The following is a 26,867-nucleotide window of genomic DNA, read 5'->3' on the forward strand; positions in this document are numbered from 1 at the left end:
TATTTTTTCCTTGACAGTTATTGTGGCTGTAATTGTGCTAATGTTATGATGCTACATATTTATATGTGTATTTTTAGTAAAATGGTACCTTTCCCCCACTTTTCAAAGCAGCTTAATATTTCAATGATAAAGGCTATTATTAGGAATTATATTATTTAGATGCTAACAGCAGGTATAGAGGGCTTGTACTTGTGCCCCATTGAAGTGTTAAATCATGGGAATTTAAACAGCCATCATCTGGCTTCTATGTAATTTATTATTTATTGTGGGTGTTCTGTTTCTGTTGATCATGTGGCCGGACCAGAGGGTCACAATCCCAAAGTGGGGTTACCACCAGGTTTTGACAGGATCCTGACAAGATCTGACTGAGATGCAGGAAAGATCTCAGAACAGAAATGACTGGGAACTGCTCTTCTGATTCACAGAAGTGCGTATGTGGGATAAACATGATTTTTCTGAATATCTTGGGGGTTATTATTCTAATTATGTTTTTCTGTAAAACAACAAAAATGTATTCACTTTCACTGTCTGAGAAATATTAACCTTACTCATGATGGTGTTAGCTTGCACCCTGCCAATTATACAGAACCCTCCTGGGTCATTATATTGATAATTACACACAGGATTTTATTTTTTCTTGTGAAAAATCTTTTGTTGACAGAGTAGTAATGATGTCTGTAAGTTCCTTAAGTATTGCTCAGTCAGGGATATGTAAGATATGGGAGGTGTCCTCATGTATTTGGGGAGAAAGACAGCTTGAATTTGGCATGCTGTTAATGTTTCTATAGTTGTATTTTTTATTTTTTTAATTTTTTTTTTAGTTTGACTTTAGGAAGCATTCCAAGCTATCATTTTTCATGCATCCTTGTACTGGCAGAGGACAAAGTGGCAGGCAGTAATAGAAAATGTCATCTAATTTTTCTTTTGTTCTTTAATTCACGCACACGTGCTGCTTCTGTGTGTTTATCAGTGTGCACAAAATGCCTATATTTGCAAGATAATAGCTGTGTAAATATTAGAAAGTCATATTGAAACTCTGTGAAGGAAAGGAGAGCAGGGGGAGAATCCTTCCTGCTACTGAGGAGCCATCTATTGGATAAAACCCATAACTGAACCAAGCACCCATGAAACTGTGGAGGATAACACAGTTTGTTATTGGGCACTGGTTAGCTGAAAATAATCCTTTCCTTCCCAGTGCTTTCACCCACTGTGTGAGAAGCCTGTATCCCTTCATGCTCACAAGTCACGAGAGTCAGATATAGATGTGATTTATGTACTTTAGGTAAAAGCCAGTTTAATATAGCTGAAAATCCGAGATAAATCCTAATGTAGGGTGTAGGTGTGATCATGAATGGATAAGCTGGCAGTAGGATAGCCTGCCAGCAGTGGAGAGCAATTGCTTGAAGAAGTGATAATGACAATTTTTTCCCATATTGTTAATACAGAATATAAATAACATTAGCTGTACCTTTTTTTTTTTTTCTTCTTAGCAGTACATGCCATTTATGTTAGTCTCAAAACCATGATCAGTTTAGTTAAAAGAAAAATTTTTTTTTGGTTTCCTGAAATTACTTAAGGGCATCACAAAACCAAATAGTGAGCTGTTCCTCCCCTCAAAACGTATGCAATCTATATGTTGTGTGATGCAGAAAGAAAGAATCTTGAACAAACCCTGAGAAAAGATGAGGGAGAACAGGATGTGAGCAGTAAATTCCCTGAATGGCCCTGAAATGTCCTGATGGCTCTTCAAAGTGAATGGTGGAGCTTTGCAAGAATGTTAAAAGGAGCATATGGGGCTGGAAGAACAAAGAGTAAGAAAGAAATAATGAGATTTTTTTGTGCATTTTTTTGAATGTGAGTCAACTGCTAAAGCAAGAAATTATTATTAATTGGGAATTTAATTTAAGCAAATAAAATTGTAATCTGTGGCAAGTGGAAAAGAACAGAGGGCTGCCTGCAACAGCAGCCTTTAGTCAGCAATCTGAGTCAGCAGAGGGTCAAGCTTCTGGATGTCAAACACTTAGCCTAAAACACTCCCTTCCTCGTGCAAATAACAGAGGGGAGGAGTGTCAGATGGTTCTGTGGGAGGCCAGATGAGCTTTGGGAGAGGATGCATGCATGCAGTGTGCAGTAGGGTGGGCAGCTTGCTGCTGGTTTGGGGATGGGTGCCTGCCCCACATGCTGGCATGCATGGCAGGGCCTGGCCTGGGCTATTCTTTCCCCCACCACTTATTTCTTTTCTTATCTTTCCACACTGTGTATTCTGATAATGTCACTCCTCCCCTTCAAGCAGCAAAACACATGTGGGGCAGGAGAAGCTCAGCCACCACACACACAAATCCAATATTTATTGTTTGCACTGCAGTCATGCCAGGAGTCATTATCAGACTGGTGTTATCGTAAATGTTTTGCAAATACAGCATGAGGAGGTTGCTGTCCACTGATATTTGCTGCCAATGTCTGTTGCTCACCACAATGCAGAGACTGGGAAAGCCGAATGGGACTCTCCAGCTACTGAATTTTGGGCTGCTTTCTGATCCTTCCCCAAGTGTGCATGTGATAGAGGGAGCTGTGCTGGTTGTGCTGGTGTGCTGTGACCTGGGCTGACACTGCCAGCCCAGAGTGACAGAGCTGCCAAGCAGCTGCCACAAACCCCTTGACACTTCTTTGCCATTAGACTGAATTTCATGGTGAAAAACTTAGTGCTTGTCTTAGATACCTGAGCCTGGTACTAGGGGAAACTCCCCAGAGTCAGAGGGAGTGGCCAGTTCATTGGAGGTGTAAATAGACCTGGCTGCAGACAATCCCTTGATTTTGAATTGAACAGCTACAGGAAGGGTTTCCAGCTCTCAAGGATAGCTGTGTGTTTCTCTGTGGACCCACACAGTTTATAAAACAACCAAATAGGAGTGTATCTGATTTTTTACTACCCATAACTGTGGTATCTCTATATCTTACATAGCACTTCAGCCAAGTCTGGCTTTGGGCTAGGATCTAAAAACCAGTCTGCTCCTGAAAGAGCTGGTAACACCTGTATTAAGATTATATCAACTACAAACAGTTCTGTTCTTTCCCTTAATTCACTAACAGTTAGATCTGAAATTCAAATTGATTTTCATCCCTGGTCTGTGTGAGACCATATGGAGAAGGAGGCTGCTGTCTTGCAAGATGTGAGCCCTCTAGTGCCACTTGCAGCAGTATAAACTGAGGGGAGATGGGTCACTAACAAAATATTGGTTTTAAGAATTCCCTCCAGTTTTATTTTCAGGTTGAATTAGGCTTAATCCCTCTGTATGCTACTAATGCTTTTACTTTTGCATTTTGGAGGTCAGAAAGGTGCAAAATTTTTGAGAAGGAAATCACCAGTACCTGTGGACACTTCCCCCTTGTGAATGGAGGCACTACTATGTGAAAATAATTTTGTATTTTTCAGCAGTTTAATTTTTGTCTTATCAGCATGCTTTATTAAAGATATAGTTAAAACACACACACATATATATATATATATACACACACACACATTATAAACAGGTACAGGCTGTGGAGTCGCAGGCATTGTGGATGTAGCTGGTGAAATTTTATGATTTACCATCTCTGTGGTGAGTCACTGGAGGAGGGGAAACCTCTGCAGTGACTGAAAAGGTCCAGGGCTGGGGTGGACTGCCTGGGGATGCTGTGGGAAGTCAGGGTTTGCTGGGTTTTTAAGAACAGGTTAGACAAACAGCTGTCAGTGCTGGTTTGGCTGATGTTGCCTCATGGCAAGGGGATGAAGCAGATCACTTGCTGAGTTCCTTCCAGGGCTCCTTCTCCTCTATGATGATGCTTTTGCCTTAAACTCTTTGAGTCTGTGTAAATCTGTTTTTATCCTGGGTCTTAAACGGTTTTCTGAGATCATCATTAGCTTCTCTTCACGGTGTTTTATAAGATTTGATGTCTGTTGTACCGATTTTACAGATGGAGAAGCTGCACCGGCTATAACTCTGCTTTACAGGCAAAAAAAAGGAGTGCAGCTTAAAGCATCTCAGCTTCTGTGGAAGGGCAGTGCTTTAACCAGTAAATCATGTTGGCCACTTTGCAGGTTTAGTGGCAAACTCAGCCAGTAAAATCCTTATCATATTCTAATTCAGGCTTACTCTTGGCTTTATTTATTTTTTTTTTTTTTTAATTCTTAGAAGAACATTAGTCACAAGGAGAAGGTCTGTTTTGTTGCCATGTTTGACACTTTCTGTCCAGGTGCCTTCATCTATTTGCTGACAAGCCTGCCCCTCCTGGGGGCAGCTTTCATTTTGCTTTCTTGCAGCATTTTTGTAGGGACATATTCCTTTCAAGTAGCAAGCAAAGGCATTGCTGTGGCTTCTGACATCAAATGCAGCGTTATTAAAGGCTCACAGAGTTCTCTTATAGATGTGAACTGCTGTCAAAAAATTGCATGCAAGATTAGTGATGATAATATGAGAAAACAGCAAGTCCAAAGTTATACAAAATCTACTCAGCTTGGGGTTTTATTATAGGTATTAAGATCAGATCAGACTGGCAAAATGCTGCTCCACTTTCACAATCAGCACCCAGTGAATTTTTCTTTTTTGCTTTACATTTAGTCATTTTTTTATGTGCAAGTTATATTGCTTTGTAACCTGTCTGCCCTCAGACCCTCAGCCCATTTACAATAAAAACACTGTGGTGTTTTCTTCTGCTGATGTTAACAAATGCAAACAAAATAGCTTTAATTGCCAGACTGAAAAGTCTCCCAGCCTCTCTTGAGCAAAGGCCATACCCTGGGGTCCAACAGAGTCCAGAGCTGAGTATCACCTGTGAGAGCACCATGTTCCCAACCTTCAGACATACAAATTTGAGGGCTTCTCATTTGATTTGAGCTTCTGTGTTCAAGCACAAGGCAAAAGGACACTCTCTCTGGAATGTTTTGGAATTGGATGTATTGGCAGAGAAATTGTCTTTTTTTTTGGTGATTTCATTGAGAAACAAAATGAAGCCTGCAAGTGTTAGAGATTGAATTTGATCCTTTCAAAGAAACTCGGCAAAATGATAGTTTTAGTGGGACTGCATTTTGTGCTTCTTTTTCAAAAGGATCTGGGTAGCTACTGCAGTGCTTTACTGATAACTTCATTGTGACACAGGTTTGTCTTACCTAAAAAGAGGGTTGCCAAATCAAGCTTATAAAAAGCTTCCTGGATATACATTGACTTAGCAGTGTTTGTACAAGTTTGCTGAAATAATATGAGATGTGAGCTTTCTCCCTGATAGATAAGGATTCTGAAATCTATATTTTTGAGTTTGAATCAAAGCATTTGAGAAAGACCAGGAAGGCCTGTACGGTTTATTGTGATTGGTATTATGTTTGCAGCATCACATTTTCATGACTTTTACACCACAGCAAGTGCTTTACAGACTATCCACCAATTATGTTATTTATTTTGATTCCTTGATTCATCATAAAATAGATTTTTTTGTGTTTCTGGGCTCTTTTGAACTCAAAATGCACATCTGAACTGTCAGAGCGGTACAAAATTTGAGTATAATTTGCAAAAGAACACGATTGAAATAAAAACATTAAGAACTACAATTCAAACTGATACATATTTGGTAGTTTTCCTTAAGTCATTTTTTACTTCAGCTTGCAGAGAAGTTGAACAGCTTAATCTCTCCACCAAAAGCATGCCCCAAGGGTCCCCAAAGCATGGTGAATTTGCCAGAAGGTCAGCTGGCATGCCAGCCCCAGATAGGAAACCACAACTCCTTGCTCAGGAGGGAGAAAGCTGGAGCCATCCCCTGCCTCCTGTGACAAAAGTCATGCTGCATCTCGCGTGTGAGCGGTACATCTCTCTCCTTGTGACAGCTGTGGGGCTGGAGAGCCGTGGTGTGAGGAGGGGAGGTGGATTCTGGCGGCCTGGCCTTCCCTGGCGCCGTGCTCGTCTGTTCTTCCAGCGCTCGTTCCGCCTTCGCGCAGAGCCGCTTCCCCGCACGGCCAGGTGATGCCTAAGGAGGCTAATGAGAGGAATGATACGGCCCAGAACGCCGGTGTCAGGAAATATACTGCAAGGTGTCTGTCTTGGGGAAGCTGTAAGCAGAGCTTGTCTTATTACATATTTCAGAGGGGATGTCTGTGTCACCGCCGAGTTAGACATTCGCCCTGTCCCACGCTGCATTCAAATTATGTGGGTTTTGTTTGAATCGTGGCTTTCCGTTCAATTATCATTGGCTTAATGACAGGCTCTGTGTTGTACAGGGGCAAATGAAGAGTCCGTCGCATTAGCACGCCATTCTTTTGTGGCAGGAATTTGTTTCTGAGGCCATTGTAACATAACTATGCAAGTGTCAGAGGACAGGATGGAGGCTATTATGGGCTTCTGCTTTTTGTGAGGAAAATCAAACAAATGTCCCTGATGGAGAAAGGAAGCCAGCAGCTGGATGTGATGACCAAAGAATGCTTTTGTGCAGTGGCACTGCAAGTACCTGGTCTCTTGTTAAATTAAGAAAAATAATGTAATTTTTAAATATTTTTTTTTCCTTCTGCTATCAGCTGAAGTGGAGAAACCCCCCTCCCTGTGAATTTTCATGAGATGCTTTTTCCTTATTTCTAGCACTTAATAATCCAATTATATTTGGGTTTATGCTAGTATTTGCCTCTATTGCCATTGTTAGGTTTTGGAATCAGAGCAATTTTTCCATCCTGATGGTGCGGAAAAAAATATGTTTCATTATGCCTTGTTATAACCCTGGAAATCTTTTCTCTCGCTTGGGTTGAGGACAATTTTTTATGTGGCACTCTATACTGATGCCTAAAGTGAAGCAGAATGAAGCCTAAGGAAGAGAAGCTTTGCTGAAATATAGCACCTTCCACTGCGTAGAATTATCTTGGAAGAAAGCTTGCTTCTCTCTAATGTTATACTTCTCCCCCCCACTCCCCCCCACTATTATTCAAGTTCATTCAACAAATGAATGTTGTTTTTGCAAGGTTTGTTTATGAAGCCATTGCTCTTAGCAACCCCTGCTCACCTGTGAGCAAGTTACATGGCACAGATCAGGTATCCAGTTTTTTCTGGATAGGATGACCTTAAAAACAGATTCTGCAACAAGACAAGCTTTTAAATTCCTAACCAAATATATTATGTGAGTAATAAAAAGAGCTCCTCAAAATGGCCACAGAGGCATTTCAGAGCACATTCCTGGGAATATTCACTTGTGCTGGTATTCATTAAGTTTGCTTTCAGCAAAAATTCTCATGAATGAAATTTTATTCAGTAGTCATTATGATTATTACTTTGCTATCACAGCAATAACCCAATGCTTTGTATAAGGCCAGGACCTGATTTTGTTTAAGGCTGGAGAAACATCTTACAGGTCTCCAGAGAGTGTATTGTCTAAATATAAGACCAGGCTCATCTAAGAGCTCATGTCTAGGAGCAGCAAACCCTTAGAGGGCAATGAGTTTGTTTATAAGAAAATTCACAGCTAGAGAAGGATGGATGCAGAACCATGGCAAATGTTACACCTTTTGAGCTGCAGGAGGCTACAGTGCTACAATTCCACTGAAAAGGAATGTAATTATACATGTTTATGTTACGAAGGTAGTTTAGGTGATGGTGGCTAGTCTTGCAGATAAAGAGACTGCCTCTACAGATGCGGTTCATTACTACTTTGAATTGGTTTATCCACACGCTAATGAGCACACTGGAACTGGACTCTTCTGTTTTTTTTGGGTTTTATTTTTGTTGTTGTTGGTTTTTTTGCTGTTGTTGGTGTTTCTTTTTTGTTATGTTTGTTTATTTATTTGGTTTTGGAATTTTTTTGTTTGGTTGGCTTTTTTTTCTTGTTTGCTTGTTTTTTTCAATTTTAAAAATGGCTTAATACAAATATATGTACAAGGGAAATCCCTGAAGCACAGCCTATGCGAAAGAGTTGGACTCTGAGTCGTGCAATACATGAACTCCCAGGACATGAACAAACTTTTCCTCCCCAGAAAAATTAAACAAGATTTTGAGCTATTCACAGCCAAAGTCTGCATGAAGTCTCACTTCCTCCAATCTACAGGAACATAATGGAGCAGAGGTATCCTATCATGCTGGCGGGAATTGTGCCTAAGTCTAGGCACAAGGAGGTGTTTTCAGAGCTGCAGCTCATTTGCAGAGCACAGTGTCTGTAGCGTTTCTTTGTGTGCCTTCACCTGCTGGTGGAAAAGCACGTCTCCCATGCCTTGGAGGTGATTCAGCCTGACTGGAGAATGTGCAGAGTCCTTCAGCAGGCACTGGCTGCTATCCGAATCATTGATTTTTGGGTGTACCAGGGTGCAAGATTCTCATTGGGTACAAGATGCATCATGGAAAGGTTCTCTGGGGTGGAGGGAAGGAGCTGTTGAAGAGGCACTGTGCCAATCCCTTGTGTTATTCAAACCCCAAAATAACCATTCCTCTCTGCCTGTAGATCGATCAGAACAGTTTGTTGGCAGCAGAGCTAAGCACAGGACACTGAGTATTTCTCCTGTTTTCTTGTCTCATTGCTCTCTTTTCCCATGTCGTGTGAAAAATAAATAATCTGATTAAGTCGTCTGACATTTATAATTAATTACTTCTTCCTTACTCTTATCTTGTTTGCCTGTCCTTTTCTCTGGCCTTTCTTTTTTCTACTTTATCTCTCAAGCATCAGATCCAAGAAATCATTCAAATTATTAATTTTTAAAAGACAAGTACAGTTTACAGGATATTCTTTTCTTTTGAAGAAAAGCTTGGTCCCTTCTTTTGTCCATTCCACTGCACAAGCTGTCATGTTCTCGCACTGCAGTCACTTCTAAGTCCTTGAGCTATCATGTATTCTGTTGGTATTTGAGGAATTGAAAATCAATCACACAGCCTTATGGCTTAGGTTCAGCACAATTCTATTATGCCCACTCTCAAAAGTCAATTCAAACCTTTTGGGTTGTATTTCAAAGCCTAATCAAGCTTGCTGTCCACACTGGTTGGGAGTCAGCTCACTCTTGGCCATAGGTCTGTTTATTAGAGCTTTTGTGTCAGAAATAAGTGTGAAAGAAACAGTTCTCATAACAGCAGGATCATTCAGTGGGCATTTTGCAAAGACAAACCACCCAAACAGGTTTTGTGGTAGGGGAATGCTTACTGTTTTAATATGGTTCTGCAAATACATTCTTAAAGAATTGTTTAAAGAAAGGCTATCTTGTTACAAGTGTTCCTGTGTTTTCTCATCAAAAAGACATCCCAATTTACTGAGATTAGATTTCAGCCCTGTCACACTAAGCTAGTATAGAAAGTAATGTATGTGCAACCCTGAACTTAGATGGTGAGTTCCATGCTTTGGACCATACGGACAAATGAGGGTGGTGCATCCAAGCTGATGGACCACCTCCTCCAAGCATGATTTGTGCTGCCTCCATCTGGCAGGGGCACAAGGATTCTGCATGTACAGTGTCCGTGTCAATCCCCTGATTCCCAGCAAGTGCCAAGAACTCAGCATAAGAATAAAAGAAATTCCATGGAGAGCTGGCCATTAGCAATCCTCTGTGAAGGATGCCTAACATATCTCTTGTGGATTGGGGCAGATCAGTCTCATCTCCCTGGGAAGAAAGCAATGACAGGCTGTTATGGCATTTCCAGCTGATTTATAGAAGCCTCCTCATTCAGTGAAAGGCTGGTGGTCGTTCTGTAGGAGCCAAGCATGCACTATAAATAGGAAGTTGCTCTCTGCTTCCATCCCCCATGGAAGGCATTGCTCTGTGACCCATCCCTGATGTTCCTTGTTCTGCAGAGGCGCAGAGATTTTCTCCAGTGGATGCTTGATGCCTGCGACTCAGCCGATTCCCTGGCAGCCGGGTGCTCGGGTGTGCTCGGCCCATCTGCTGCTCCCAGACAGGATGAGGCGCCTCTGGCTGGCACAGCCCCATCTGAGAAGGCTCAGAAGATGCTGACAGAGGATGAGATAGCAGGCCAAGCTTTCCTGTTCCTGATTGCTGGCTATGAGACCACCACGAGCACGCTGTCCTTTGCCACCTACCTGCTGGCCACCAACCCGGAGTGCCAGGAGAAGGTGCTGCGGGAGGTCGATGAGTTCTCTGCAAAACACGTGAGTATGATGTGCTGGTCTGGGGCTTTGTGCAGGGAATGTCAATGTATCAACACAAGAGATGGCCTGGAAACTTCATGTCATAGTGAATGCTTAACCTTTAAAAGAATATTTTACATTATTGAAATCAAACAGCTGTTGTCAGGCTCTAGAACTACGCATTTCTATTTTTTTCCTCTTGTACAAATGCTTCTATTGTTTTCTTGGTCAATTTTATTTACTGGTCTTTGTAGGAGCACAAATTTTGTTCTTACAAATCATAAACTTCAAAGTTTTGTTTTAAATAATCTTTTTATTTTTTTCTAGCAGCAGAATATATGTGTAATATTTAAAAAAAAATCATGGTATCTAATTCTCTTATACTGTGTTCAAATTACTTCTCCACTATCTGTATTTGGCAAGGGCATTTTTGTTTTCCAGGAGCTGGAGTTATTTACTTGTTTCATTCATATATGGCAGGCCCTAATTGTGCCCTCATGTCTGGTGAGTTCAGCTGCCTTCCTTAAGGCCTGCCAAGGTGTGAAGGTGCAACTTGGCCTGGAGTGTGGGCAGTTTACTGGGTAATGCTAGGGGCAGACTTGCACACAGAATCCCCTGCTATGCAGCCCCCGGGAAACTATGGTTAATCTCATCAGTTCCTGAAAGCTGATGGCCCAGGAATCTAAAGGGGAATTGGTGGGAGAGCTATCCTCCAGGATAGGTGTGTGATGTCATTCATATGACTTCTTTCTGTAGATGGGGATGTGAAATGGTAAACATTTCCATGAAAATGTGTAGAAATCTGAGTGCAATGAGTCATTGGCTGGCTGGTTCCTTAAGGATATTCCACACAGGAAGTCCATGCACATGGCCATGTCTACATGGACAAGTAGTGTGCTCCTGTAGGCACAGACTGGTAGTGAGGACTGTTGGGTACACCCTCTAAGCACCTCAGGAGTTTATTCTGAGGTAGTTAAAGACTAGCTCTGTGTGTACCAAATTTCCCTTAGCAGCTGGTCTGGTCCAGTTCCAGGTAAAGGAGCCCTTGCTGTGCACTTGGAGACTGCAAGAGTGCAAGAGGTTCACATGTGGGTGTGATTCTGATACAAGCTGGATAACTAAATGGACCCTGGCTTGTGTATGGTCTGACTGAGCTGCCATTCACTATTAGTAATGTTTCAATAATAATCAAATTCAAATGTTTGATTCTTGACTCTCTTGGTTCTCTATGAATATTTTGCTAATCATTTCAGCTTTTGCACAATCTAAGAGAGGTTATGAAGCTAGGGACACTTGTGGCAGTGTCCCTAGTCAGTGCAGAGAGTTTGCACTCAATTTCTGCTCTGTACAAAGTCTGTATGAGGCTCAACTCAAACTGGTGTCCTCATCCCAAACCATGCTGCCCCATGTTGTATATTGATTGGAAATACCTTTCAAATAAATTCCCTGTACTTTCTTGTCAGGTTTAGCTGTAGATGGTGCATATATGTCTGTATAGCCAAGGAGAAGAGAGGGAGAGAAGGACAACGATTCATCTGCAGTCCCTGATAACAGGAAAATTGTAGATCTGATCTATGCAGCCCCATCATTCAAAAAATTTCCTTTTATAAACAGTTCATGATTTGGCAGGGGGGCAGGAGGGGGAAACACACTGCTCAAGGAGCCCATCCCAGAATAAGGAAAAGGGTGCAGCAGTTCAGTCCCCTTAGTGACTGCAATTAACTACTTTTAGCCTAGAAAATGAGATTTATGTGAACGGTTTGTGAGTTACAGGAGTAGAAGCTATTTTAGAACTGGGTATATATAGATGCCGTATTCAGTTGTCATGCAAGAGAGAGGAAGGGAGGGACACAGAAGCTACAGGCTCAGTTAGTTATCAAGTCAGTTGCTAAGAAATTTGATTAGGTTGTTGCTTGTACTCAGCACATCAGCTTTTTGCTCTTATCAAGTGCTCTGCGATTTTCAGAAAGGAAGGGCTTTAGAAGGCCAAAACATGGGGAATGGTACAGTTAGATTGTTTTGACATGTGGTGGAAGACTGTTTTGATTTGCAGATATGCAAGTATTAAACACCGTACCCTCTTCTGCCAAATTTATACTCAGGTAATTAAAACTACAAATGTCCTCCACCACGTCCCTCTTCTGTCCTCCATCCATTTCAGTGGGCTGATGCAGCATGTTTTATTGCCCTAATCTGTGGTGTGGAGCTGCAGTTTGATTTTACAGCAGCTGCTGTGTATCATCCCAGAGATGATTGTACTTTGGTGGTGGACAGAGTGATTTATATACTCATTTACCAAAGTTTATAAAGACATGTGAGAGCCATCTGAGAAAAGGTGCTATAAATGACAGGCACAGTTCCAGCTTTTTGGCACACCAGTCAAAAACACAAGGCATGGTGACCTTGTAATAGCCAATAATGGAGCAAGGCTGGTCCATCTGAGCATACAGCAGTATTTTGGTGGCTCAGGGTGTTCTTCTTGAGAACACCCCTGCCTTTGCTGTGATCTTCATTTGTCTGTCTTGCAGAGTGGGTACATTGGGAGAGCATAAAGGGGATGGAGAAAGCTGAGTCAATGCTGTGTTAGAGATCTCTGGGCAGGCGTGGTGCAGACTGCTGCAGTGTGGTGCAGAAATACAAAGCTAGGTGCTGGAAGTGTCTAGTCTCAGTGCTGGGAGTCAGATACCCAGAGGAGACAGGACCATGTTATCCTGCTCTGTTGCGTCCAAGTTTGCTTCAGAGCTGTCTTGGGAGGTCTCACTGCCAATCTCTACCACACAGCCTGAATAGACTGTGGAGATGGCACTTCCAGGCAGGTGACCTCAGAAAACAGTCTCTGAGTGAGTCATGGGTTGTCATCTTTTTACCTCCAGAACCATCCTCATCTGCTTGCTAAAGGACGTTTTGGGTCTTTTCTTGACTGACAGCTCAGTGTCGAGGTTTCATGGTGTCTCTTTGCCTCAAAGTGAGAAGAGGCACCTGGCCCAGTTTAGTTTGGCAGGCAGGAGAAGCCTCTAGCCTCAGTTATTGTAGAGGGCAGGACATTGCCCCCTCACCTCTGTCTGGGTCTTTAGGGTGTAGGGAAAGGACATGCAGAGCTTTTCATCTCTGGGGAAGCAGAGAGGCAAAATACTGAATGGTGATTGCTTGTCACCACACACTGTAACTTCCCATGCAGTTTGAATCCCTGTCTGTGCTCCAACTGTACTGGAAAAGACAAGCATAATTCTTCTAACACACAAATAAAATTCAAATTATAGAGTCTCTGACCTGACCCTCTTCATAAATCCCTTGAGAGTGTAGTGTGTGCCCTGTGAAGGGCAATCTGCTAAAAATAAGATGCACCTATTTGCTGCAAGCTTGTTGCTGGGTGTGCAGCTTGCTTTGATACCATGAAAGCAAAATAAACAAGATGAAAAGAGAGTTAAATATGAACTAGTGGGGGCAGGACGCCTACCTCTGTGTCTGTATAAAATAATATTGCTTTCTGCAGAGACCACATATCTGGGACAGCAGAGAGGGGTCAGATCCTCAGATGGGTTAAACTGGTACATGTTTGGTATTAGTACAGGTATGGTGATATGCATCAGCTGAGAAGCAAGCCTGGTATGTACCAGTAAAGGAGGGCACAGGGGAAAAAAAGAGAAATGTTGCTATTTCAAGACCAGATTATTTTTACAACATTTGTGGCTAACCATCCCTGAACTGTTAGAGGCTATACAGTTGTGAAAGAGATGTTTTTTATCCACATTCACCAAGTGAGAAAGAATGTACCCGTGGTCTTCACCTCTCTGTTTCAGTCAAAAAATGATCCCTGTGCGGAGTTTTTAAAGAGCCCTTCACAAGACATATTTAGGAACAATTTTTGCACATGTGACTGATTATTTTATTGTAAAAGCAAGTTGATTTTTGTTTGTGTGTGTGCTTCGCAAAGTCATAGAAAGCCCGGAGCACACACATTCATTTTGAGCATATGAACACTTGCTTCTGAGTGCCACTGTGTGCTCTGAGCTGCTCTGTGTGTTATGTCCTGAGCCACAGAGCTTAGGGCATGAAAAATTGCATCTTCCATGCTGGGGATTCCCTTAATGTGGGGCCTCTCTTTTTTCCTCTATTCCAATTTTAGCATTTAAAAATGCTAAAATCTCTCTCCCATCCTTGTCCCTGCTCTCAAGCCTGAATCATTCACAATTATAATTTTTTTTTTTGGTCGTTGTTTTACTGGACTGCACAATTTTAGACAGGAAGAGTAGTGGCACAAAACAGAGTGCAAAAACAGAGAAGACCAAGCTAACTTCTTATGAGAAGTTATTTGTTACCCTGAGGTGAAATGTGGTGAGTGGGTGTAGGTATGTGGTCCTGATCTGTTGCAAAGTAAACACATCAGGTTAAACCAGTGAAACTAGCTCATTTTCTTGAGGGGGAAAAGCAAGCATGCTAGGGGCAGCTAAGGAGGCCAAAAGAGGTATGAGAATGATCTTCCCTGTCTCCATGCAATAAAGAAATCCATACTTGATGGTGCAGAGCATATAAAAGCCTGGAGCAAGAGCTCCCTGAATTCTAATCTCACCTTCAGGAATAATTTACTGCATATTCTCAGTAATAGACAGCCAAGCCTCGCATTGACTAATGGGTTAGACTTGGTGCTACATTTTGGGGATTTTTAACTCATCTCTCTACAAATTTGTTGTTACTTAAAGAAGCACAGGAAAAAAGTTGCACTGAGCATTACAGAACTGGAGATGTGTTGCTGCACTGATATGTGAGGCTTCAGGTCTGGTGAAGGACAGAGTAGCAGCTCACTGCTGCTGATGCCCAGGAATACTTTCAGGAGCCCTGACAAAGGTGAAGGAGAGCACAGGAGCCAGGAGAAGTAAATAAAAGTGAATACATGAAAGAGCAGCTATTACCATAAAACATTCATTGGAGGCTGCAAGACTAACTGTGTTTTCCATTCTATTTTAAAAAAGCTTTGTACTACTCTTACTTATCACTGCTTGATATGACATTTAGAAACATCAGTGTGAGAGGAATGAAGAACAGGATAAGACACAGCATGTCTCTACTCCATCAAATTTCCTATCCACACAAAGTACTGCTGTAACAATTCAGTGCTGGTGTGACTTACCAACATTTTCACTTCTGTCTAGAAACTGAAAGTTTAAAGAAACTTGAAGGTCCTGCCGTACTCTTTCTCTATTTAAATGGAAACTTGGAGATTTTTCTTTGATATAAAGACATCTTCCTCTTCCTATAAAGACTTGGTTTTGTATAGCTTTAGGACCCAGGAATATTTTCAATATGTTTTATTGAAAATGTTGACCAGACTGTTTCATCTGTATTCTTTCATGTCAAAAATATTGAATTATGCTACTCCAAAGTCATTGCAATCCATAGTTTTGTTTATGAAACAGTACTGTTTAATTCCTTTTTAATTGCTATGTGTAGTGAGTTGTGAATAGCCCAAGTTGAACTGGACTGTTGCATAAACTCCTCATTTATGACTGATAATTTTGGTGCTGTAATTCATCAGACATACTGGCTGTGGCAGTTGCTCATCTGGAGTAATCATCTTCACTGACTTGAGTGGAATTGTACTGAACTTTACACTGGTTTATGATTCTGTTCTTCACACTGCAAAGCTCCTTCACTAATATCTCTGCAGTCTGATGGAGATGTCTTATGGAAAACGGATTTTGTCATTTCAAAATTTTCCCTTCCCATAAAATTCCTACAGCAGAGAGAGGCAGGACCATTTTTATGGTGTCTCTTGTGCCTGATTGAGTACTTTAGATTTTTAAGCAGTCTATGCAGAGAGTCTCCTTGGTAGCACAGGTGGTTTTCTTTGAGCATTGGTGAAAATGAGGGGTGAAAGTCAGAGAGATGTCACTGTCAGGGAATTACTACAACAATTTGCATGAGTTTGGTGCCTTTCATGCAGTATCTCAAGGCTTTGTGCTCTCAGAAGCTGGCAACTACAGAGACTGAGCTTCACTAAGGAAATATTGCTGACAGTGAAGGCTTGCATTTATCAAGGGAGACTGAATTGTAAATAGTGCTCAGAAAAAAAGTCTACAGAAGAGAGTTTCTGTTACACATGCATACACATACACACACAAAACATACAGAACCAGGAAGCACAAACAATATTGGTTGTTGTTGCTGTTTATTCTCTTTAATGGAATGACACTCTTTGATTGCTCTATTTGTTTAAGAAGGTGTTGCAGAGACTCCCATCATTTATGAATGTCAGCTGTCAGCACTTGGGTTTTTTTAAACAAATAGAGAGATGCTTTTAAACATGTAGAGACCAAGTACTGTTAGTTTCTATTTCTGCAGTTCCTCATGCAGTGGCTCAATGTCTGAAATCAGTTATTTATCTTAGTCCCATGGTGCTTCTGTACATACCAGTCAAAGGTTGCTAAGTTAGGACAAGACCCAAATTTATCCTCTGCTGTATATGTCTAGAATGTACTGATTTAAAATGCAGACTTTGGACTCAAGACCCCCCAAGTAACTTCTCTTGGGCAGAGGTTATTTTGACTTTTCTGGAATGTCAGCCACTTTTCTGGAATATCAGCCACCTTTGAGACTCAGGGCTCTGTTATCTCTACCATCTTGAGTCTCTGCTGTATAAAGAGAGGTATCATGAGAAAAGTCTTGAGTCCAAGCTTGCCAAGTGTTTATCCAAACTTGCCCCAAACTTGTTCCTAGGCTCAAATGCTAAGGGAAAGGACCGAGGTGGAATACTGTATTTGTGGGGACCCTCATGGCAGGAAGGAATGATGAATCTGACTCTATGTTCTCAGAAGACTAATTTATTATTTTATGATGCTATATTATATTAAAGAAAATTATACTATACTAAAGAATACAGAAAGGATACTTACAGAATGCTGAAAAGATAATAATGAAAACTCATTACTCTCTCCAGAGTCCTGACACAGCTTGGCACTGGTTGGCCATTGAGTCAAAACAATTCATAGCAGAAACCAAAGAAACAATCACCTGTTGGTAAACAATCTCCAACCACATTCCAAAGGAGCAAAACACAGGAGAAGCAAATGAGATAAGAATTGTTTTCCTTTTTCTCTGAGGCTTCTTAGTTTCCCAGGAGAAAAATCCTGGGCGAAGGGATTTTTCAAAAAATATGAATTTGACAGTGGAAAAGCTTGGGCTTAGTTTTCTCATCGTGCAAGCCTTAGAAGGTATCTCTTTGCACAGGTTGCTTTCCACCCCAGGCACCCCTCCCAGCACTTGGCAGAGAAGTTGAGCTGCAGGCCTGTCTGGAAGACCCCTGTTGCTTGTTCCTGTGCTCTGCAGGGCAGCCACAGTCACCCTTTGTCTGAATCATGAGCAGGCAGTGAGAGCATGACCAGCCAGGAGCTGCATGAGAGCAATTCTTCTTGCTTGCCCTGTGTTTGTAGTTCCTACACTATATCTACAGATGCCTGCTCTCCAAAGGAGATAAAGATTTTCAAAGACAGTAAAGACTTTATTGAGAGTCAGCTTATTTATGATATGCAAAGAGTTGAGTTGATCAATTGGTAAGTCTGGGTATCTTTTAGGAATGGTTTGGCTTTGCTATTTTGGAAAGTCTACTGTTAGCTTATAGGAACAAATTCCAGTTTAAATCCCACTTGTATCTTGACATTGTACTTCCTTGACTTTTCCAAACCTTACTTCTTTCCTAGGAAAATCCTTTTCACAGCTGAGAATAGGTGGTTCTATGTGGCCTGGAATGAGGTGTTGTTGAGATGATAAATGTACCTTTATTTTAAGGAACTTCTTGTTGTTGACACGCAGAGTTCATTTACCCCTTTTCACTCAAGAAAAAGAAATAAAGAGGAAAGAGAAAAAAACCCTTTTATTTTTCCATTTTTTCAGGCCTATCAGTCTCTTGTCCATGAAGACTAATTTGTCTTTTGCTTGCAATGTCACTTGTTGCTCAGTGACTCTGCCTTATTGCTATTCTTGAGCAAAACTGAGTCTCAGGTAATGTATGCTAGACAGATACTCATTTTCACCCCTGAATTTTCTTGGTATTTTGCCATCCTCCTAATAATTGACCCACTATCACTGCTTCAGGGTTCATGTTAAAGAATAAATTTTTCTAGTGACATGGAACATTTAATGGTGAAGATGTTAATAATGCAGCACTTTAAATGTGATTAGGCAGATTTGTTTAAAAAGAAAGGGAAGGATGCATCTTCCATGTCTTTCTATTATTTGTCCCCCTCCTTTCCCTCCTTACATTTCAGGGTTTTATGGAGAAAAGAGTATATTTGCTTTTAATTTAAGGAAAAATACCACGGCTGAGCAAGAAACTTGTTACAATTTTCTTCAGGATTCGTATCCCCACTGCTCCTGTATATGGTGATTAACAAGCTTCCTCCAGGGAAAAAGTAAGCCAAATTAATATCAAAGAAATGTCCAATAATTTTTTTTACTCATATCAGTGTTAACCTTTTAGCTGCAGGTAGGGAACATCATAGGGCGCAGGGTGGAACATAGTCCCAGGTAGAATTGGTAGATCACATTTTTGCACTGGGCAGTTGAGCCTTGTAGAAGGAAGCAAGGAGATAACATAAACCACAGTAAATATCACACTGCTCCTCTCCATGACACTGGGAGGGACATACTCCCACCAGGCTAGCCATATGGTAGGAAAAGAGGTGAACATGCTTCTCAGGAATGAGGATGCCTTCACAGGTGTGAGTGCCTGTTCTTTGAGTGGCAGCCTGGCTACCCCTCAGGAGTTTTTCAATGTGAAGTAGGAGTCAAGCCCAGAAAGATATTATACTTTTTTTTTTTTTGTCATGGAAGTTAAGCACTGAAAGTTTCCATAAGTTACGTGCTGCTGTATCATAAATACTTAGCAAAGAAAGAGAGCAGCTAGCAATAGGCACAACCTCAATGCAAAAAAATCAGAAAGTTAAACCATCTGGCCCTTAAAAGAACTTACAAATGAGAGAGGGTGGCTTTGGACATCTGTGTCAGGACCCCACACTGTGTCTCAGCATTAGCAGTCAATCGCATTCATCAGGAAAGAACTTGTCTCCTGGGAAATATTAAATACTAAGCTAAGCAGCAAAGCATTTTCAAGTTGTGCATTAGTTAATATTCATTTGGGATGAGACCCCTCTGTGTCCCCAGACTGACAGGCAGATTCTTCAGAGCATGAAGGTGTTGGCCCAGCCCTGGTATCCTCATCTGCTGCAGGAATCTCCACTGAACTGTGAGCTTCTGAGAGGCTTTCAAGACCAAGGGGTAAAATCTTGCTTTAACAGCATTTTACATTGTAAGGACAGTAGTGACTCTTGAGATATCTGAAAATGAGTGCCACTTTCATGATAAGGATTTTCCATGTGACCTTCTACAAGGGTCTATAGTGACAGAACAAGTGGTAATGGCTTTAAACTAAAAGAGAGTAGGTTTGGGTGAGATTATTTACTGTGAGGGTGGAGAGGCACTAGCACAGGTTGCCCAGAGGAGCTGTGGATGTCTCATTCCTCAAAGTGTTCAAGACCAGGCTGAATGGAGTTCTGAGCAGCCTGGTCTAATGGAAGATATCCCTGCTGATGGCAGAGGAGTTTGAATTAGATCAGCTTTAAGGTCCTTTCCAAGCCAAACCATTGTATGGTCCTATGGGCAAAGGAGGAGAAGTATTGGGGAGCAGTAAATAAAACAAATCCTGTGTGTGCACCTGTGCTTGCATGAGAGAGAGAAGGAGGGAGAGAGTGAATGATGACTGAAGAAAATAAGGTCTTTCATCAAGAAGTTTCACACAGATTCCTGAATTGCATTTATTAAATGCATAAGGTGCAAAAGTTGAGCTGAGGAGAACACATGCCTAATTTATTAAGAAACAGCAAATCCCCAGCAGCAACCAAGAAGAAATTAAAATTGTATTCATCATATTCATAGCTTAAAAATGATCTTAGCTTATATGAATGTGAGGTCAAAATGGAATTTTTTCCTCCAGGTATGTACATAAATTAGGAAGCATTAATAGGAAACAACTAGTCCATTTATTTGTCAATAAGCATTTGAAGTGAAGGCTGAATGAGCTGGTGCCAGAAGGAGTGGAAACTCGTTTGCATTTCATGATTATGTAAAGCAGTTTTTGGTAGACTGAACTTCTTGTGACCTCCTCTCCCTTTTTTCCCCCTTCTTTACCACCCTGGCAGAACATATGTATTTAAATAATTTCCATTTCTTACAATATGATTTTGCTCTTTTTAATCAGCGTGAGATGGCTTTTGTATTGTTTGCTCTGCTTCATCTTATGCTTTTCTTTTAACATGGAAGGAAAGGAAAGGTGGTGTTTCTGGGTGTGCCCTTGCTCTAGAAATGGTGGTCTTCCAGTGATATGAGTGAACATTTCCTTACTTGACCAGATGGAAAGACTGGTGCAAAGGGAGTAGTCAGGAAAACACAAAGGAATGTAGGAAACACATCCTGTCTGAAGACTGCTCCATTTCAAATCTGTTAATATATTTTACTGTGTCACAGAACAATTTTTCACTAATATTTATTGAATGGGTCAGGCTGGAAGGGACCATAGGGTGGACTCTGGTCCAGCCCCCTGCTCAAGCAGGGCCATCCTAGAGCAAGTGGCACAGGATTTTGACCAGATAGTTTTTCAATATCTCCAGTGAGGGAGACTCCACACCCTCTCTCTGCAATCTGTTCTAGTACCTGGTCACCTGCACAGTAAAGAAATTCTTCAAATTCAGGTGGCATTTCCTGTGCATCAGTTTCTGCCCATTGCCTTTGTTTTCCTTTTGTTATTGATGTATTTGAAAAAGCCTTTCTTGTCCTTGACATTCTTGGCCAGATTTAATTTTGGCCCCCAGATGGACTTTGGCCTTCCTTGTCTCATTTCTAGTTACTCTGATAACCTCTTTATATTCATTCTAAGTGGCCTGACCCTGCATCTCCTGTGTATTTTCTGCTTGTGCTTGAGTAATGAAAACAGTTCTATATTCATCCATGCAGGTCTCTTGCCCCCTTTGCACAATTTCTTGTTCATTCAGATGGATCATTCTGGAGGAAGGGATATTTGTAACCTCTCTTCCCGATGGGGCCTATTTTCCAGGGGATCTTTCCAAGAAGATGCCTGAAGAGGCTGAAGTTAACTGTCCTGAAGTCCATGGTTGTAATCTCACTTATTACTAACTAATTTGATGTCTGGTTTTCATAAGACAGGTTATGGGACTTCTCCAAAATCAAATTCTTTAAAGCAAAAAAATCCACCTGTACGTCAGTGTAACTGGTCATGTTTTGAATGTTTTGGTCAGTACCCCACAAAGGGCAAGCAGCTATGGCCAGAAGTGGAATTTCACTGCTGCAGTAGCCACTGGAATAGGCATTTGGGGCCTCAGTCAGGGGAGACTTCAAACTGTTTTACACTAGAAATGCCAGTTGCTTGTATGGACTGGAATGTTGGGCTTTTAACCAAGACTGAGTAGATAAATAGTTGCTTGCACGCTAACTATCCTTAGCCAGGTCTCAGATGTGGTGAGTCTGAGAGCTCCATTACTTTCTCAGTCCAAGGAATTATCCTCCCTGGCTGTCGCTGAGGCATAGCACATTAAGGGATGATGTGCAAGCAATTCACTCTTTGGCCCCATTGACTCAATGTTTTCCACCTGTATGGAAACTGTGCTTACAGAATTCAACAAAATATTCATATTATTTTGTATGTAAAACATTCTGCTTTTACACACATCATAAAAAATGGATTTCAGAAAAGACTCTGTTAATAAGCAGGAGGGAAAAAAAGGTTTGGGGGGTTTTTTGTTTGTTTTATAATGCTTTACATACCACTAGGTTTAAAAATATAGTACAATACAGTGATTTTGATCTTCTTCAGTAGAGGTTTTGAATAAACTTTAATATCTTTTTCAGTACTCTTAGCTACCCTTTAAATTTAAAGGAAAAAATCAAGAAGACAAAAAATTCTGAACACGGGGCTATTGTCCAGAAACCCTTGCTACTGTTGTTGATCTAAATGAAGGAAAAAGGAAGAAACAAGATGTCAGAAAGTCAATGCATAGTGAACTGGAAAAAAGCACTTTTTAAAGCTTTATCTTTTTGGAACTTGTTTCATCAAGTTCATCTGCACCCAGGATACAATAAGAAGATGATTTTGTGCAGTCATGAATTTAGATTTAATAGCTTGATAAGTAGAGAACTTTACAGATAATTTCGAGGTACTAATCTAACCTTGCTGTGCCTTTAATCTTTTGGCATTCTAGAGAGCATAAAAAGCAAAAGCTGACTGTTTTAATATCACAGAGTAGTCATGGAGAAAAATTTTCTCCATCAGAGCAGCTTTTAAATAAATTATTACTTTTTTTCCCCCTTTGGTGGGGAAAAATAATATAACATGGATTTAAACAGAAGTGAATTTACTAAATGTCCTGCATCTTTCTCTCTTGTTAATTAGTAACAGTCAAACGCTCTTGTTCTGCAGACACTGACTACAAAGAAAGGGATAAAGAACTTGGGAAAGATTCTAGAGCTGAAATAATTAGGCAATTTATCATTCAGGGTAATTGGACTTGTACAAAGCAGCATTATTTACCATAGGTTTCCATTTCTTCTAACTGGTTGTGAAAAATACAGTTACATTGATTGGGAAATGTTCTTAGTGCTTTCTTTTTCCAATATGCATTGTGCCAGGGACGTTCAGTTCAAAGTGTGGTGTTCCTCCCAGTGATTTCTTTTCCCTCAGTGATCTTCAGAAGCAGCCTTCAGCTTCTAAAACCTCAAACCAAAATTAGATTAAAGTGCCCAGTATGGGGTCAGAAATGGGAGGGAAAGAGAGAGGGGTTTCCACAGGGGAATTTTCACTTAACAAACGAAAGCCTTTGCTTTGTTTCAAAGAAAAAATTGCAAAGTGGAGGCACATCTTAATCACATCGGTAGCCAGCTGAGATGTTTATGCTAATTTCCAAAGGTATGTAAGTATAGGAATCGGGGGGTCCAAAACTCCTGCCTCTCTAATGTGAAAAACACGAGCATTTAAGCACCACCAGCAGATAGCTCTGATGTTGTTTCAGCATCAGAGAAGACGGGGGAGTAGTCACAAGGGGTTACTTGAATTTCACTGCACAATTTTCAGGCTGTATGAATGCCCCTTCACCCAAAGGTGAATTTTTTCCACTGTTTTTCTGAGGAGGAGGGCACAGCTACTCTTTTGCAGTTTGTTGAATTACAGCACTCTCCCAGCTTTGTGCTGTTCCCTTCCACTCTAGAAAAGTACATCTTCACAACCAGCTTTTCTTGTGATGTATGTTCCAGAAATGTTCAAACTACTTGGATTTCACCACCAAAGTCTCTGAATGTGTTGACCCCAAGGCTGGCTCTCTACCACATCTCTGTCACATCCTGCTCCAGCATATCTTGCTTTAAGCTGTGGGTGCTTTGTGGTGCTGGCATCCCAGTGTTCAGACACGTCACCAGGCTTTAGGGCAAGGAAATCAAGTTGTGGAAGGAGTTATTATTTAGAAGTGATCTTGCTCAATGTGCCTGGTAGAAACCAGCCAGCAAAGCTCCCTGCTGGGAGGAGCATTCACTGGGGAAATAAGATGATGTTTAAAAGCATTTTACTCCCTGCCTGTGATAAATTCACAAATATATGCTGCCAGGCTGTCTTAGGTGGGTGCTGAAAACATGCTTTAAGTGGCACAGCTTGACACCAGTTGCATGGGTGTCTTCAGATAGTGTCACAGGTTGTGTTGTGCGGATTTTCCCCAACAGATCGTTAATTTAAAACTTTTGTATGTGTTTGATGCCTTCTGCAATAAGAAAGTCATGACTACCAACAATTTTCTATGGAAACTTGAGGAGAAACAAGTAATAGTTACCTAAAATACTGCCTGTTGCCTGAGCAAGCTCAATGTGAGACAAAATAAAATGCACAATCTGGGTGCAAACTGGGTGTGTTTTATCCCTTGCCAAAGAAGTGTTTGAACTCCCCTGCCGAAAGGTGCACCTCTGTGTATGTGGCCAAGTTGTCAGCTGAGAAAGATGCCAACATTTGTCAGATTTTGTGCCATGTCGTAATTTGCTGCCTGTTTACATTGCTCACCTGGGGTGAGCTGAGCTGAGCTGCCGGCTGAAATTTCAGGGCCTTTGGGATGTTTGGATTAAAGCCAAATATCTTTGAAGTGACCCTACTTATTTACAAGGACTGTTCATAGTCTCCTTTTGCCCATCCCAGCAGGAACTGAGCAGCAGGACGTGGCTCCAGCGCTCACAGCTCCGTGGAGCAGCGTAGACTGTGGCAGTCCCTCACCAAACTGTGTTTGCTGCACTGAGAATGATGCCTGGTGCTTCTTTTCTCCTTTGTTGTCCTTTTCTGGTTGTTTTACTTCTTCCCTGAACACGCAGCTCTGTGCAGAGCGCTACCTTGACAAACCACTCTGCCCACAGGTGCTGTGCACAAAACCTCGCCGGTCATTTTGCACAGGGGCTGTAATCCTCCTGACCAGTCCCTCTGAATAAATATAACAGGCAGATAAGCTCCATTACAGAATCAAGTGGTTGCTTTACCTACAGGTTTCAACAATGTTTAACCTGAGCAGTAACTGTCACACTGATATTTTTTTCATTAGGTTTGGTAAGCTGGTGCCACTTTAGTAGAGCAGACTTGTGACAGCAGGAGCAAAGATACCGAATCTTTTCTAAATAGTCTAGGATGTTTTAGCACTTTTCATTTGTTAACATCCAAATGGTACATAAATATTAACCTCTAAAAGTACCTACAAGTCCCGTAATATTAATGGTCCTGTTTCTTCAGGAGGCATGGACAATTTGACAGTTTTGGCATGGGACATAGAGAACTCTAGAATAGTATTTACATTTTCTGGTTAACTTACATCCCACAAGAAATCCTTTGCAAGGACATCTGATGTTTCCCCCATGGATGTAAGTGAAAATACAGTGATTTTCATCCGAGATCCAAAACACAAAAGTCATCAGATCTACTGATGTGGACAAATTGAAGGATGTACATGCACCACCCTCTGCAAGGACAGAAACACAGAATGTTTTAGAGTGCTTTGAGTACTCCCTACTAAGCAAATTCTTCTTCACTCTGCAATGGGGGAAAAAGAGGCATTGTCTATAAATTCATTAAATGATACATATTAAGTTTAGGAATTTGTTATTGTGCAGTCTAATCTTGTGTTAAACCAAAGACACAGGACTTATTTGTATTAATTAATTAGTGTATCTGTTAAAAAAAAAAAAACAAAAACAAAAAAACAAAACCCTCCCAGTTGTTTTAATTAGGTGGCATAAAATGTCTTTCCTGACTTGAAAATGAAGGATCCCAAGAAGAACAAGCAAAACAAAATGCTTTAGTAATCTTTTTAATTGTTCTTGTTCCATCGTTGCAAGTTCTGGTGTTCTAGAATGTTGGGCAAAACCTTGTTTAACATACAGTTTTCATATGACTCTGGAGGTTTCTACCTTTTGCTCTAATTAAACATATAAATCCTACAAACTGTATCCAGGGTAACTGCAAAGCCAGATTCTCAGTTTACATTTATGCTCTCTTGCCTATTTCCTGTAATGGGAATGGACCATCAAGGTGTGTGAACATTAGCCTCATCCTTCACCTGCAGCAGGGTTAATATCACTTCATTTGTTGTTACGTTTTACAAAAGAGGGCTTGCAACTGTGGTAAGGCCTGTTTCTGCTGCCTTGGTAGGACCTTAGTGAAACTGAGAATCAGGCTCCAAAAACACACTTCTTTGTTCTCACAGTCCAGTTATTTTGAAGGAAAGGAGCAATACTCATCATGTTGGCTCGGAGCACAAAGCAAGACCAGTAATTCAAAAAATGGTAAGAGAAAGACAAAGCAAAACATAGCACACTCCATTAAGTTTTCCTCCTGTACTAATGGGAAGAGCATGGATGTTTTTGTCATGCTGTGTACTGAATTTACCATAAGAAAAGTAATCCATGCAAAATAATAGCTTTTCTGATAGAAGTTAAAGATGGAGTGGATACAATTTTTTTATTCTTTTTTTGTTCACACCACCTACTTTCATAATCTCTTTTGGATCGAAGTAGCAACCTTGACAGAAGAATGCAGATAATGTGATTAAATTTTGGATCTTACCAGAGGTAAGGTTCAGCTTGTGACGTAGAGGTGCCTGGCATTTAGGAAATCTGCAAAGACTTGACCCAAAGCCTTGGGAGGGGGTTGTTTTAGTTCAGAGCCTAACTGAGAGCAGGGTTGTGCTTTCACAATCAATCGGGAGGCTGCTGTTGCTGTTGCTAGAGTTGCAGCTGTGCCATCAACCCCGGAGGACCAGCTGCTCTGCTGCAAATTCGGGCTGGTACTGAGGGGGAGTGAGAGGCACAGTAAACACACAGAGTAGCAGTAAATGACAAGAGGATATGATATGTAACATTAGCCAGGCTCACTGTTTGCTTAGGTTGTGGAATGGACTTTTAAATCAATCTTTTATTATCAGTGGAGCCTTAGCAGTGCACTTAAATGAGAGAACAATGCAAGGACACAGAGACTTGGTGCTAAGCGAGCGTCCTGCTTTCTTTCCTAGCTCTGATTTTACAAGAAAAACCATAGATAGATCCAGGCCAAAACATTCAGATGTGAACTTTTTTTAATGCTTGGTGACCTTTGGAATCAGGCTCTGTTTTGATCCCCATTGCTGCTGTATGGGTTGTCTCACCACCAGTCCTGACACCCTGCATAAAAATAGCTGGGAATATGTCGTGCCCTCTTACACAAATCTTTCTGGCAAAAATTTATT

General features: G+C 41.1%; 1 protein-coding gene across 19 annotated transcripts in view; it reads left to right on the forward strand.

Moving 5' to 3' along the window:
* The window catches only part of TBXAS1 (thromboxane A synthase 1), a 229,629-nt gene that overhangs the window by 153,614 nt on the left and 49,148 nt on the right, over window positions 1-26,867 (forward strand). For 18 of the 19 annotated variants that reach the window (XM_064420992.1, XM_064420994.1, XM_064420990.1 and 15 more), the window contains one exon: window positions 9,775-10,089. The exons of the other annotated variant lie outside the window; for it this stretch is intronic. In XM_064420992.1, coding sequence (XP_064277062.1) covers window positions 9,775-10,089 — 315 coding nt within the window. The remainder of the gene's footprint in view (window positions 1-9,774; window positions 10,090-26,867) is intronic. 19 annotated transcript variants of the gene reach the window in all.

Source organism: Passer domesticus, chromosome 5 (genome assembly GCF_036417665.1).
Source record: "Passer domesticus isolate bPasDom1 chromosome 5, bPasDom1.hap1, whole genome shotgun sequence".
Taxonomy (NCBI): domain Eukaryota; kingdom Metazoa; phylum Chordata; class Aves; order Passeriformes; family Passeridae; genus Passer; species Passer domesticus.